The sequence below is a fragment of the Siphateles boraxobius genome, unplaced genomic scaffold (assembly GCF_051911475.1).
Source record: "Siphateles boraxobius isolate OS27281-9 unplaced genomic scaffold, OSU_SipBor_1 177, whole genome shotgun sequence".
In the NCBI taxonomy this organism is placed as follows: Eukaryota; Metazoa; Chordata; class Actinopteri; order Cypriniformes; family Leuciscidae; genus Siphateles; species Siphateles boraxobius.
Window position 1 is genome coordinate 25,001 of NW_027508785.1, and position 12,500 is coordinate 37,500.

Below are 12,500 nucleotides of genomic sequence, written 5' to 3' on the forward strand. Positions count from 1 at the left end.
CACTAACACACTCACTCACTAACACATTCACTCACTAACACACTCACTCACTAACACACTCACTCAATAACACACTCACTCACTAACACACACACTCACTAACACACTCAGTCACTAACACACTCACTCACTAACACACTCACTCACTAACACACACACTCACTAACACACTCAGTCACTAACACACTCAGTCACTAACACACTCACTCACTAACACACTCACTCACTAACACACTCACTCACTAACACACTCACTCACTAACACACACACTCACTCACTCACTCACTCACTCACACACTCACACACACTCACTCACTAACACACACACTCACTAACACACTCAGTCACTAACACACTCACTCACTCACACACTCACTCACTCACACACTCACTCACTCACTCACTCACTCACTCACTCACTCACACTCACTAACACACTTACTCTCACACTCACTCACTCACACACTCACTCACTCACTCACTAACACACTTACTCTCACACACACTCACTCACTAACACACTTACTCTCACACTCACTCACTCACTCACACACACACTTACTCTCTCACTCACACACTTACTCTCACACTCACTCACTCACACACTCACTCACACACTCACTCACACACTAACACACTCACTCACTAACACACTCACTCACTAACACACTCACTCAATAACACACTCACTCACTAACACACACACTCACTAACACACTCAGTCACTAACACACTCACTCACTAACACACTCACTCACTAACACACTCACTCACTAACACACACACTCACTAACACACTCAGTCACTAACACACTCAGTCACTAACACACTCACTCACTAACACACTCACTCACTAATACACTCACTCACTAACACACTCACTCACTCACTCACTCACTCACACACTCACACACACTCACTCACTAACACACACACTCACTAACACACTCAGTCACTAACACACTCACTCACTCACACACTCACTCACACACTCACTCACTCACTAACACACTCACTCACACTCACTCACTAACACACTTACTCTCACACTCACTCACTCACACACTCACTCACTCACTCACTCACACACACTCACTCACTCACTAACACACTTACTCTCACACACACTCACTCACTAACACACTTACTCTCACACTCACTCACTCACTCACACACTCACTCACACACACACTTACTCTCTCACTCACACACTTACTCTCACACTCACTCACTCACACACTCACTCACACACTCACTAACTCACTCACTCACACACACTCACTCACACACACACTCACTCACTCACACACTCACTTACTCAATCACTCACACACACTCACTCACTAACACACTTACTCTCGCACTCACTCACTCACTCACACACTCACTCACTCACTCACACACTCACTCACTAACACACTTACTCTCACACTGACTCACTCACACACTCACTCACTCACACACACTCACTCACTCACTCACTCACACACTCACTCACTCACTCACTCACTAACACACTTACTCTCACACTCACTCACTCACTCACACACTCACTCACTCACACACACACTCACTCACACACTCACTCACTCACTAACACACTTACTCTCACACTCACTCACTCACTCACTCACTCACTCACTCACTCACTCACTCACACACTCACACACTCACTAACACACTTACTCTCACACTCACTCACTCACACACTCACTCACTCACTCACTCACTCACTCACTAACACACTTACTCTCACACACACTCACTCACTAACACACTTACTCTCACACTCACTCACTCACTCACACACTCACTCACACACACACTTACTCTCTCACTCACACACTTACTCTCACACTCACTCACTCACTCACACACTCACTCACACACTCACTCACACACTCACTCACACACTCACACACTCACTCACTCACACACTCACACACTCACTAACACACTCACTCACTAACACATTCACTCACTAACACACTCACTCACTAACACACTCACTCAATAACACACTCACTCACTAACACACACACTCACTAACACACTCAGTCACTAACACACTCACTCACTAACACACTCACTCACTAACACACACACTCACTAACACACTCAGTCACTAACACACTCAGTCACTAACACACTCACTCACTAACACACTCACTCACTAACACACTCACTCACTAACACACTCACTCACTAACACACTCACTCACTAACACACTCACTCACTAACACACTCACTCACTAACACACACACTCACTCACTCACTCACTCACTCACTCACACACTCACACACACTCACTCACTAACACACACACTCACTAACACACTCAGTCACTAACACACTCACTCACTCACACACTCACTCACTCACACACTCACTCACTCACTCACACACTCACTCACACTCACTAACACACTTACTCTCACACTCACTCACTCACACACTCACTCACTCACTCACTCACTCACTCACTCACTCACTCACACACTCACTCACACTCACTCACTCACACACACACTTACTCTCACACACACTCACTCACTAACACACTTACTCTCACACTCACTCACTCACTCACTCACTCACACACTCACTCACACACACACTTACTCTCTCACTCACACACTTACTCTCACACTCACTCACTCACACACTCACTCACACACTCACTAACTCACTCACTCACACACTCACTAACACACTCACTCACTAACTCACTCACTCACTCACACACTCACTAAGTCACTCACTCACACACTCACTCACTCACACACTCACTCACTCACTCACTCACTCACTCACTCACACACTCACTCACACTCACTCACTAACACACTTACTCTCACACTCACTCACTCACACACTCACTCACTCACTCACTCACTCACTCACACACTCACTCACACTCACTCACTCACTCACACACACTCACTCACTCACTAACACACTTACTCTCACACACACTCACTCACTAACACACTTACTCTCACACTCACTCACTCACTCACTCACTCACTCACACACTCACTCACTCACACACACACACACTTACTCTCTCACTCACACACTTACTCTCACACTCACTCACTCACACACTCACTCACACACTCACTCACTCACACACTCACTAACACACTCACTCACTCACTCACACACTCACTAAGTCACTCACTCACACACTCACTAACACACTCACACACTCACTAACACACTCACTCACTAACACACACACTCACTAACACACTCACTCACTAACACACTCACTAACACACTCACTAACACACTCACTAACACACTCACTCACTAACACACTCACTCACTCACACGCACTTCCTTCTTTTGGAAACGGACATATACGTCTTGAAACATGATATTTTTGATGTCCATATCAAAATCATATCAGACACAATGATATTTAATATGCACAAAGAAAACCACACTGCGACTGAACGGAAAACTAATGCCATTAGGAGTGATGAGATTCAGTTCTCTAAAGCACGGATATAACGTCACTTTAATCTGTCAGAATCCATCGGTTCACTTCGCTTCGGGTAATGGCCTGATTATCTCACTGCATTTACTCTTTTCTTTCAAATTAGTGTCAAATGTTTGCAGTTACTTTGCTACGTAACCCTGAAAGGTTCAGTGTTGCTATAAAATGAAGTCAAGAACCCTAGAGTTCTGTATAAAGACTTTTTATGACAAAAGGTTCTATATACGGAGAAATGTCTTAAATGATTAAATGATGCATAAAACTTTCATATTTACCAGGTTATTTAAATTTTCTCTATTGAAAAAGTATGTTTACAAGCTGTTTAATTCATAAAATTGTATTCAAATTTAAAGCTAATTAAGACAAAATTAACTACATAATTTAACTAAATCTATCTATCTATCTATAATATACATACACACACACATGTATATATATACAGTATATTGAATGGTATAGTTTCCCATCATTAGTATGTTAAATTCTTGTCCGATCATTTTTATTAAACATATCTAATATCTTATAAAATTTCATACGTAATGATTATGATTGCTTGCTTTCTTATGTAATATATAAATATGTGAACATTAGTAGATATTATGTGGTTAGTTGGTGAGTTTCTACAAAAACCCTTTACTAGAGCAGATCTCTAGCGCCCTCATGCTGCAGGAGATCTAATCATATTTCTACTGATATGCAACAAAAATCACCAGATTAAGCAGAACACTGAGAAATCTGACACGATCTGTGAATAAAGAGAGAAACTCCTGAGATCTTTGACTGAGCAATATTCAAAAGCAGGGATTTTGGAACAATTACGGGACATCAAAATAAATAAATAAATCAAACTTTTTCATTTTCATATTTCTTGGTCATAGGATGGCCATTTTTTTTTGTGTGTCACTACCAAGTCTCCATAAAAGGGGTCAAAATAAAATGACCTTCATCCACTACTGATGGAACGCTGAGTTCACTTTCTTGAACCTCTGCATCCCTCCATCATCCGCTCTGAGCCGATAGAGAGACTGACCGCCGACACAAACATTCACAGGATCCAGAACTGAGGGGAGAAAAACTCAGACTAATGAAATGATCTTCACAATAGATGCTTTACAGTGAACTCTGTTAGAGAGATATACACTCACCTAAAGGATTGTTAGGAACACCTGTTCAATTTCTCAATAATGCAATTATCTAATCAACCAATCACATGGCAGTTGCTTCAATGCATTTAGGGGTGTGGTCCTGGTCAAGACAATCTCCTGAACTCCAAACTGAATGTCAGAATGGGAAAGAAAGGTGATTTCGAGTGTGGTATGGTTATTGGTACCAGACGGGCCGGTCTGAGTATTTCACAATCTGCTCAGTTACTGGGATTTTCACGCACAACCATTTCTAGGGTTTACAAAGAATGGTGTGAAAAGGGAAAAACATCCAGTATGCGGCAGTCCTGTGGGGGAAAATGCCTTGTTGATGCTAGAGGTCAGAGGAGAATGGGCCGACTGATTCAAGCTGATAGAAGAGCAACTTTGACTGAAATAACCACTCGTTACAACCGAGGTATGCAGAAAAGCATTTGTGAAGCAACAACAAGCACAACCTTGAGGCGGATGGGTTACAACAGCAGAAGACCCCACCGGGTACCACTCATCTCCACTACAAATAGGAAAAAGAGGCTACAATTTGCAAGAGCTCACCAAAATTGGACAGTTGAAGACTGGAAAAATGTTGCCTGGTCTGATGAGTCTCGATTTCTGTTGAGACATTCAGATGGTAGAGTCAGAATTTGGCGTAAACAGAATGAGAACATGGATCCATCATGCCTTGTTACCACTGTGCAGGCTGGTGGTGGTGGTGTAATGGTGTCGGGATGTTTTCTTGGCACACTTTAGGCCCCTTAGTGCCAATTGGGAATCGTTTAAATGCCACGGCCTACCTGAGCATTGTTTCTGACCATGTCCATCCCTTTATGGCCACCATGTACCCATCCTCTGATGGCTACTTCCAGCAGGATAATGCACCATGTCACAAAGCTCGAATCATTTCAAATTGGTTTCTTGAACATGACAATGAGTTCACTGTACTAAAATGGCCCCCACAGTCACCAGATCTCAACCCAATAGAGCATCTTTGGGATGTGGTGGAACGGAAGCTTCGTGCCCTGGATGTGCATCCCACAAATCTCCATCAACTGGAAGATGCTATCCTATCAATATGGGCCAACATTTCTAAAGAATGCTTTCAGCACCTTGTTGAATCAATGCCACGTATAATTAAGGCAGTTCTGAAGGTGAAAGGGGGTCAAACACAGTATTAGTATGGTGTTCCTAATAATCCTTTAGGTGAGTGTATGAGTTTATCTGTTCAATAAAACATCTTACTCTCCTGTCCATCATCTCTGTGCCACCTTTACGACATTTCAAATCCCTCAGTTCTTCATGTCCTGAAGCCGAGCTGATTCTTGTTTTATTACGAGCTAGGACTCGTTCTCTTTTCTCCAGAAGACTCTCCTCTGTTCAGTGTTTGTTTGTTGATTCTCCGGAGGTCGGAGATTTAGAGACTCCATGTATGGCAAGCCGTTTTAACATTTAATCATTTAAACCTACTAGTCTCTATTTTTTGATGCTACTAGTACTTATTTTTTTAGATACTAGTATCTATTCCATTAAGTACTAGTACTTATTAGTTATCTACTAGTACTTATTCAATAACTACTAGTACTTATTTATTAGATACTAGTATTTATTCCACATGTTACTAGTAAGATTTTTTATTTTACTGGTAAGATTTTTAATTGAACTCTACAGTGGCCGTTCTGACTAGTCATAACATAAGACCAGTAAAAAATAAGTTGTGACTAGTAAGATAAGAATAGTTACTAGTAACAATTACAAAATATACTAATGTCTAATAAATAGGTAATAGTATCTATTAAATAAGTACTAGTAGCTAATGAATAAGTACTAGTATCTAATGAACAAGTATTAGTATCTAATTAATAAGTACTATTAGCATGAAAATAGACCCTAGTAGGTTTAAATGATTAAATGTTAAAACAGCTTGCCATACTCCATGTCTTACATTTACATTTATTAATTTAGCTGACGCTTTTATCCAAAGCGACTAACAATTGCTATATATGTCAGAGGTCGCACGCCTCTGGAGCAACTAGGGGTTAAGTGTCTTGCTCAGGGACACATTGGTGTCTCACAGTGGATTCGAACCCAAGTCTCTCACACCAAAGGCATGTGTCTTATCCACTGCGCCATCACAATGAGAGAAGGGTGGATGCTTGACGGATGTGTTGAAGAGCCACAACGCTAAAAGACCTGATTGCCCTTATGATTACCAGACTATTGAAACTGACCGAAGATGGCACAGCCCCACCTACGATATTTTTCACCAGCCGCCACTGTAAAACGTATTTACGTAAGTGTACCTTTACAACTAAACGAAACTTAGAAATGTTGCCTTGGCAATAAACTGAAATAAGTTGAATTTAAAGCCGTAAAATTATTACCTGCAAATGAATAAGAACAAACTTAAACTAAAAATATAAATAAATTATTGCCATTTGTTAATTTAAAAAAAATGAATAAAAAAGAATGACAAAAGCACATAACGAAATTACTAAAGATTAAACTAAAATTAGCATGAAAACTAACAGACAAATAAAAGATAATGACACATGAAACTATCGAGCCAGATCATTTATGATTATATATATATATATATATATAGGGCCCTATTTTAACGATCTGAAACGGAAGCATCAAACGCGAAACGCAAGTAACTTTGTGTGCGGATCTCTTGCTATTATACTGGCGGGATTAATGACGCTCGCGCCCGACGCAAATCTAAAATGTGTTGGTCTGAAGTAGCTACATGACACATAGGTGTGCTTTGGGCGTAACGTGAAATAAACCAATCAGAGCGTCATCTCACATTCCCTTTAAGAGCCGGTGCGCTTGTTCCATGGCGGATTGCTATTATAATGGCTGATTTGCCAGACGCGCCAGGAGCAGTTCACAGCCGAGGAGAGGACGCTCTCGTCAGGGCCGTAAAATACAGAGAAGTGACATTATATGAGGATGAGAGTTCATTCCCTAATTTACAGGCGTGTGTCTGCGCAGGGAAAAGTCCGCTGTGTGTCGGTGCAAAATAGGAATGATACATGCGTCAGTGTGCATAGTCACTTGCGCTGGGTGCAAGATAGGGCCCGAAATCTTCTCATACTCTCTCACAACACCATAACTTAGTATTTATCAAATTTATTTTCTCCTCTACAAATGAAGACAGTAGTTCAAAACTCTCATACAGACAGGGAGAGAAAATGTACAGCGTTTTCCTTGTGAAAGCTCATTTAAATAAAAAAGTAAAAAAGCAGGTTTAAATTTACATAAATCATCCCTCCTTCACAGATAACAGAAGCATGCTAGAGCAGTGCATGATGGGAAAGTTTCTGACATATATCATCGTCATAAGATGAATTAAGATACACATGAAAAGAAGCCATGAAGATCAGAAGGAAAACAAGAAAATACCTTCGATCAGAAGACAAACAAATTCACAGAAAGAAAATGTACGTCGGGCCTCACGTCCTGTTCCCTTTACTTAGTTAACAAACAGTAAACAGAGAGAGTTTAACAGAGAGAGTTTAACAGAGAAAGTTTAACAGAGAGATTAACCGTTGGACTGCTGGTGGATCGGAAAACTAACTCTCCCTGTACCTGTCAATCAAACTCATTCACTGATAAATCATATTGATTAGTAAACAGATCCATGTTGGATTTTATCAAGACTTTACAATAACTTGTGTGAAAAGAATCATGATTTCAGCAGCAGCACAGGCTGAAATATTACAGGCATTACTGGATCATGATAGTGGTTTGTAGCAGAAGCACGTCTGCAAATGAAAACATTAAAGGCAGAAGATTCTGTGTTATCCTAAAATCTGTTATTATTGACACCAAATACTACAAGCTTTGTCATCAGGTTCAGAGTCAGAAACAATGAGACTGGATAGAATATTCAGCAAACGTCCTGAAAAACTCACTGTGAGAAAGAGAACATACATGTAGAAACAAGTGACTGCGACGGATTATTTCTCACACTCAAATATTTATATCACACACCTCTAGTAGAAGCACATTATTTTTTTTAAATAATCTCAATAAAAATCTGTAAAAAACAAAAACGTATGTATAAAAAGACAGGAGGTGATGCACTGCATACAGGAACTCAAACAGGAAGAAGTGGGAACGTTGAGTCTGATGTCGAGTCTGACGTGGAAACGTCTAGTCTGATGCGGGAACGTCGAGTCTGATGAGGGAACGTCGTGTCTAACGTGGGAACGTCGAGTCTGAAGAGGGAACATCGAGTCGGATGAGGGAACGTCGAGTCTGACGAGGGAACGACGATTCTGACGCGGGAACGTCGAGTCTGACGAGGGAACGTCGAGTCTGACGAGGGAACGTCGAGTATGATGTGGGAACGTCGAGTCTGATGAGGGAACGTCGAGTCTGATGAGGGAACGTCGAGTCTGATGAGGGAACGTCGAGTCTGACGAGGGAACGTCGAGTCTGATGAGGGAACGTCGAGTCTGATGAGGGAACGTCGAGTCTGATGTGGGAACGTCGAGTCTGATGAGGGAACGTCGAGTCTGATGAGGGAACGTCGAGTCTGACGAGGGAACGTCGAGTCTGATGAGGGAACGTCGAGTCTGACGTGAGAACGTCGAGTCTGACGAGGGAACGTCGAGTCTGACGAGGGAACGTCGAGTCTGACGAGGGAACGTCGAGTCTGATGAGGGAACGTCGAGTCTGATGAGGGAACGTCGAGTCTGATGTGGGAACGTCGAGTCTGATGAGGGAACGTCGAGTCTGATGAGGGAACGTCGAGTCTGACGAGGGAACGTCGAGTATGATGTGGGAACGACGAGTCTGACGTGAGAACGTTGAGTCTGATGAGGGAACGTCGAGTCTGATGTCGAGTCTGATGAGGGAACGACGAGTCTGATGAGGGAACGTCGAGTCTGATGAGGGAACGTCGAGTCTGATGAGGGAACGTCGAGTCTGACGAGGGAACGTCGAGTATGATGTGGGAACGACGAGTCTGACGTGAGAACGTCGAGTCTGATGAGGGAACGTCGAGTCTGATGTCGAGTCTGATGTGGGAACGACGAGTCTGACGTGAGAACGACGAGTCTGACGCGGGAACGTCGAGTCTGACGAGGGAACGTCGAGTCTGATGAGGGAACGTCGAGTCTGATGAGGGAACGTCGAGTCTGATGAGGGAACGTCGAGTCTGATGAGGGAACGTCGAGTCTGACGAGGGAACGTCGAGTCTGATGAGGGAACGTCGAGTCTGATGAGGGAACGTCGAGTCTGATGAGGGAACGTCGAGTCTGACGAGGGAACGTCGAGTCTGACGAGGGAACGTCGAGTATGATGTGGTAACGACGAGTCTGACGCGGGAACGTCGAGTCTGATGAGGGAACGTCGAGTCTGATGTCGAGTCTGATGTGGGAACGACGAGTCTGACGTGAGAACGACGAGTCTGACGCGGGAACGTCGAGTCTGATGAGGGAACGTCGAGTCTGATGAGGGAACGTCGAGTCTGATGAGGGAACGTCGAGTCTGATGAGGGAACGTCGAGTCTGATGAGGGAACGTCGAGTATGATGTGAGAACGTCGAGTCTGATGTCGAGTCTGATGTGGAAACGACGAGTCTGACGTGAGAACGTCGAGTCTGATGTCGAGTCTGATGTGGAAACGACGAGTCTGACGAGGGAACGACGAGTCTGACGAGGGAACGACGAGTCTGACGCGGGAACGTCGAGTCTGATGAGGGAACGTCGAGTCTGACGCGGGAACGATGAGTCTGACGCGGGAACGTCGAGTCCGATGTGGGAACGATGAGTCTGACGTGAGAACGACGAGTCTGTTGTCGAGTGTGACGTGGGAACGACGATTCTGATGTGGGAACATCGAGTCTGGCATGGGAACGTTGAGTCTGTCAGGGGAACGTCGAGTCTCACACGGATCCGCTGATCAAGAATCCCGACCCCCTGCGCCTGCCGTGTGGTTGCTGGGTGCGGCTGCGGAGAGACGTGTGGTTGCCGTGGTGATGGTGGTGAGGGGGCGGGGCCGGGGGCGGGTCTCTGAGAGAGGGCGGGACTACAGAGGACTTGATTGGGATGATTCTGGTGTCCATCACCTCACAGTCCACCTGCATCATCATCTCATAACCGCCCTGGGACGAGTTATACACCGAATCTGCAGACAACAACGTACATGAGAGAGAGAGAGAGAGAGAGAGAGAGAGGGAGAGAGAGAGAGAGAATAAATTAAACATGGTATCTTGATTCTGATTGGTCAATGGCCAGATAACAACCTCTGAGGACATAAACACAGGCTCGTCCGGGTCACTGAAGTCAGCAGCGCTACACACTCGCTAGGAAAGTTTTTTCTTTGTGGAAGTTTTGCGTTTGGTGAGCTAATAAATTAATAAAACTCAGTCGAATCAATATTGTGAGTGCAGTTATGTAATTATGCCATCCAGTATCGTGGACTCGCTCTCTCGTTTCATACAAACGCAGCGGCTGCTATTTATGACTATTGTTTTGTACACTGTTGGATTATAAGATACAAACGATTTTAAAATAGTTTAATCTGAAATCAATATCTAATATCTCCATAATTATGAATGTGTTGAAATGCTGTGTAATAAATGTTATGACTGGATACCGTATCTCTTAAATGTCCGTCTAGTTTGAATCTCACCGCTGAAACTGCTCTCTCCGCGGAAGCTTTGCGTTTAAAAGCCTAATAAAATATTTAGACTCTTTTAATAAGTTAATATTTCATGTCTAATTATTTACTTATGTGGCAAGTATCTGTGAAATGAGTGGGATAATGCACAGCCAGTTATCTAAAAATAAACCCCCTTCAGGTGTGTGTGTGTGTGTGTTATCTCAGAATAAACCCCCTTCAGGTGTGTGTGTGTGTGTGTTATCTCAGAATAAACCCCCTTCAGGTGTGTGTGTGTGTGTGTTATCTCAGAATAAACCCCCTTCAGGTGTGTGTGTGTGTGTGTGTGTGTTATCTCAGAATAAACCCCCTTCAGGTGTGTGTGTGTGTGTGTGTGTGTTATCTCAGAATAAACCCCCTTCAGGTGTGTGTGTGTGTGTTATCTCAGAATAAACCCCCTTCAGGTGTGTGTGTGTGTGTGTTATCTCAGAATAAACCCCCTTCAGGTGTGTGTGTGTGTGTGTGTGTTATCTCAGAATAAACCCCCTTCAGGTGTGTGTGTGTGTGTATTATCTCAGAATAAACCCCCTTCAGGTGTGTGTGTGTGTGTTATCTCAGAATAAACCCCCTTCAGGTGTGTGTGTGTGTGTTATCTCAGAATAAACCCCCTTCAGGTGTGTGTGTGTGTGTGTGTTATCTCAGAATAAACCCCCTTCAGGTGTGTGTGTGTGTGTGTGTGTTATCTCAGAATAAACCCCCTTCAGGTGTGTGTGTGTGTTATCTCAGAATAAACCCCCTTCAGGTGTGTGTGTGTGTGTGTTATCTCAGAATAAACCCCCTTCAGGTGTGTGTGTGTGTGTGTTATCTCAGAATAAACCCCCTTCAGGTGTGTGTGTGTGTGTGTGTTATCTCAGAATAAACTCCCTTCAGGTGTGTGTGTGTGTGTGTGTGTGTGTGTGTGTTATCTCAGAATAAACCCCCTTCAGGTGTGTGTGTGTGTGTATTATCTCAGAATAAACCCCCTTCAGGTGTGTGTGTGTGTGTGTTATCTCAGAATAAACCCCCTTCAGGTGTGTGTGTGTGTGTTATCTCAGAATAAACCCCCTTCAGGTGTGTGTGTGTGTGTGTGTGTGTGTGTTATCTCAGAATAAACCCCCTTCAGGTGTGTGTGTGTGTGTGTGTGTGTGTGTGTGTTATCTCAGAATAAACCCCCTTCAGGTGTGTGTGTGTGTGTGTTATCT

At 43.4% G+C, this 12,500-nt stretch overlaps 1 protein-coding gene across 2 annotated transcripts in view; it reads right to left on the minus strand.

The window, feature by feature from the left end:
* Positions 1-9,518: 9,518 nt before the first annotated feature.
* The window catches only part of atf6b (activating transcription factor 6 beta), a 37,208-nt gene continuing 34,226 nt past the window's right edge, over positions 9,519-12,500 (minus strand). The window contains exon 17 of one of the 2 annotated variants that reach the window (XM_077232587.1): positions 9,519-10,785. In XM_077232587.1, coding sequence (XP_077088702.1) covers positions 10,544-10,785 — 242 coding nt within the window. In that variant the 3' untranslated portion in view covers positions 9,519-10,543. The remainder of the gene's footprint in view (positions 10,786-12,500) is intronic. The other variant, XM_077232586.1, reaches the window with a different exon arrangement.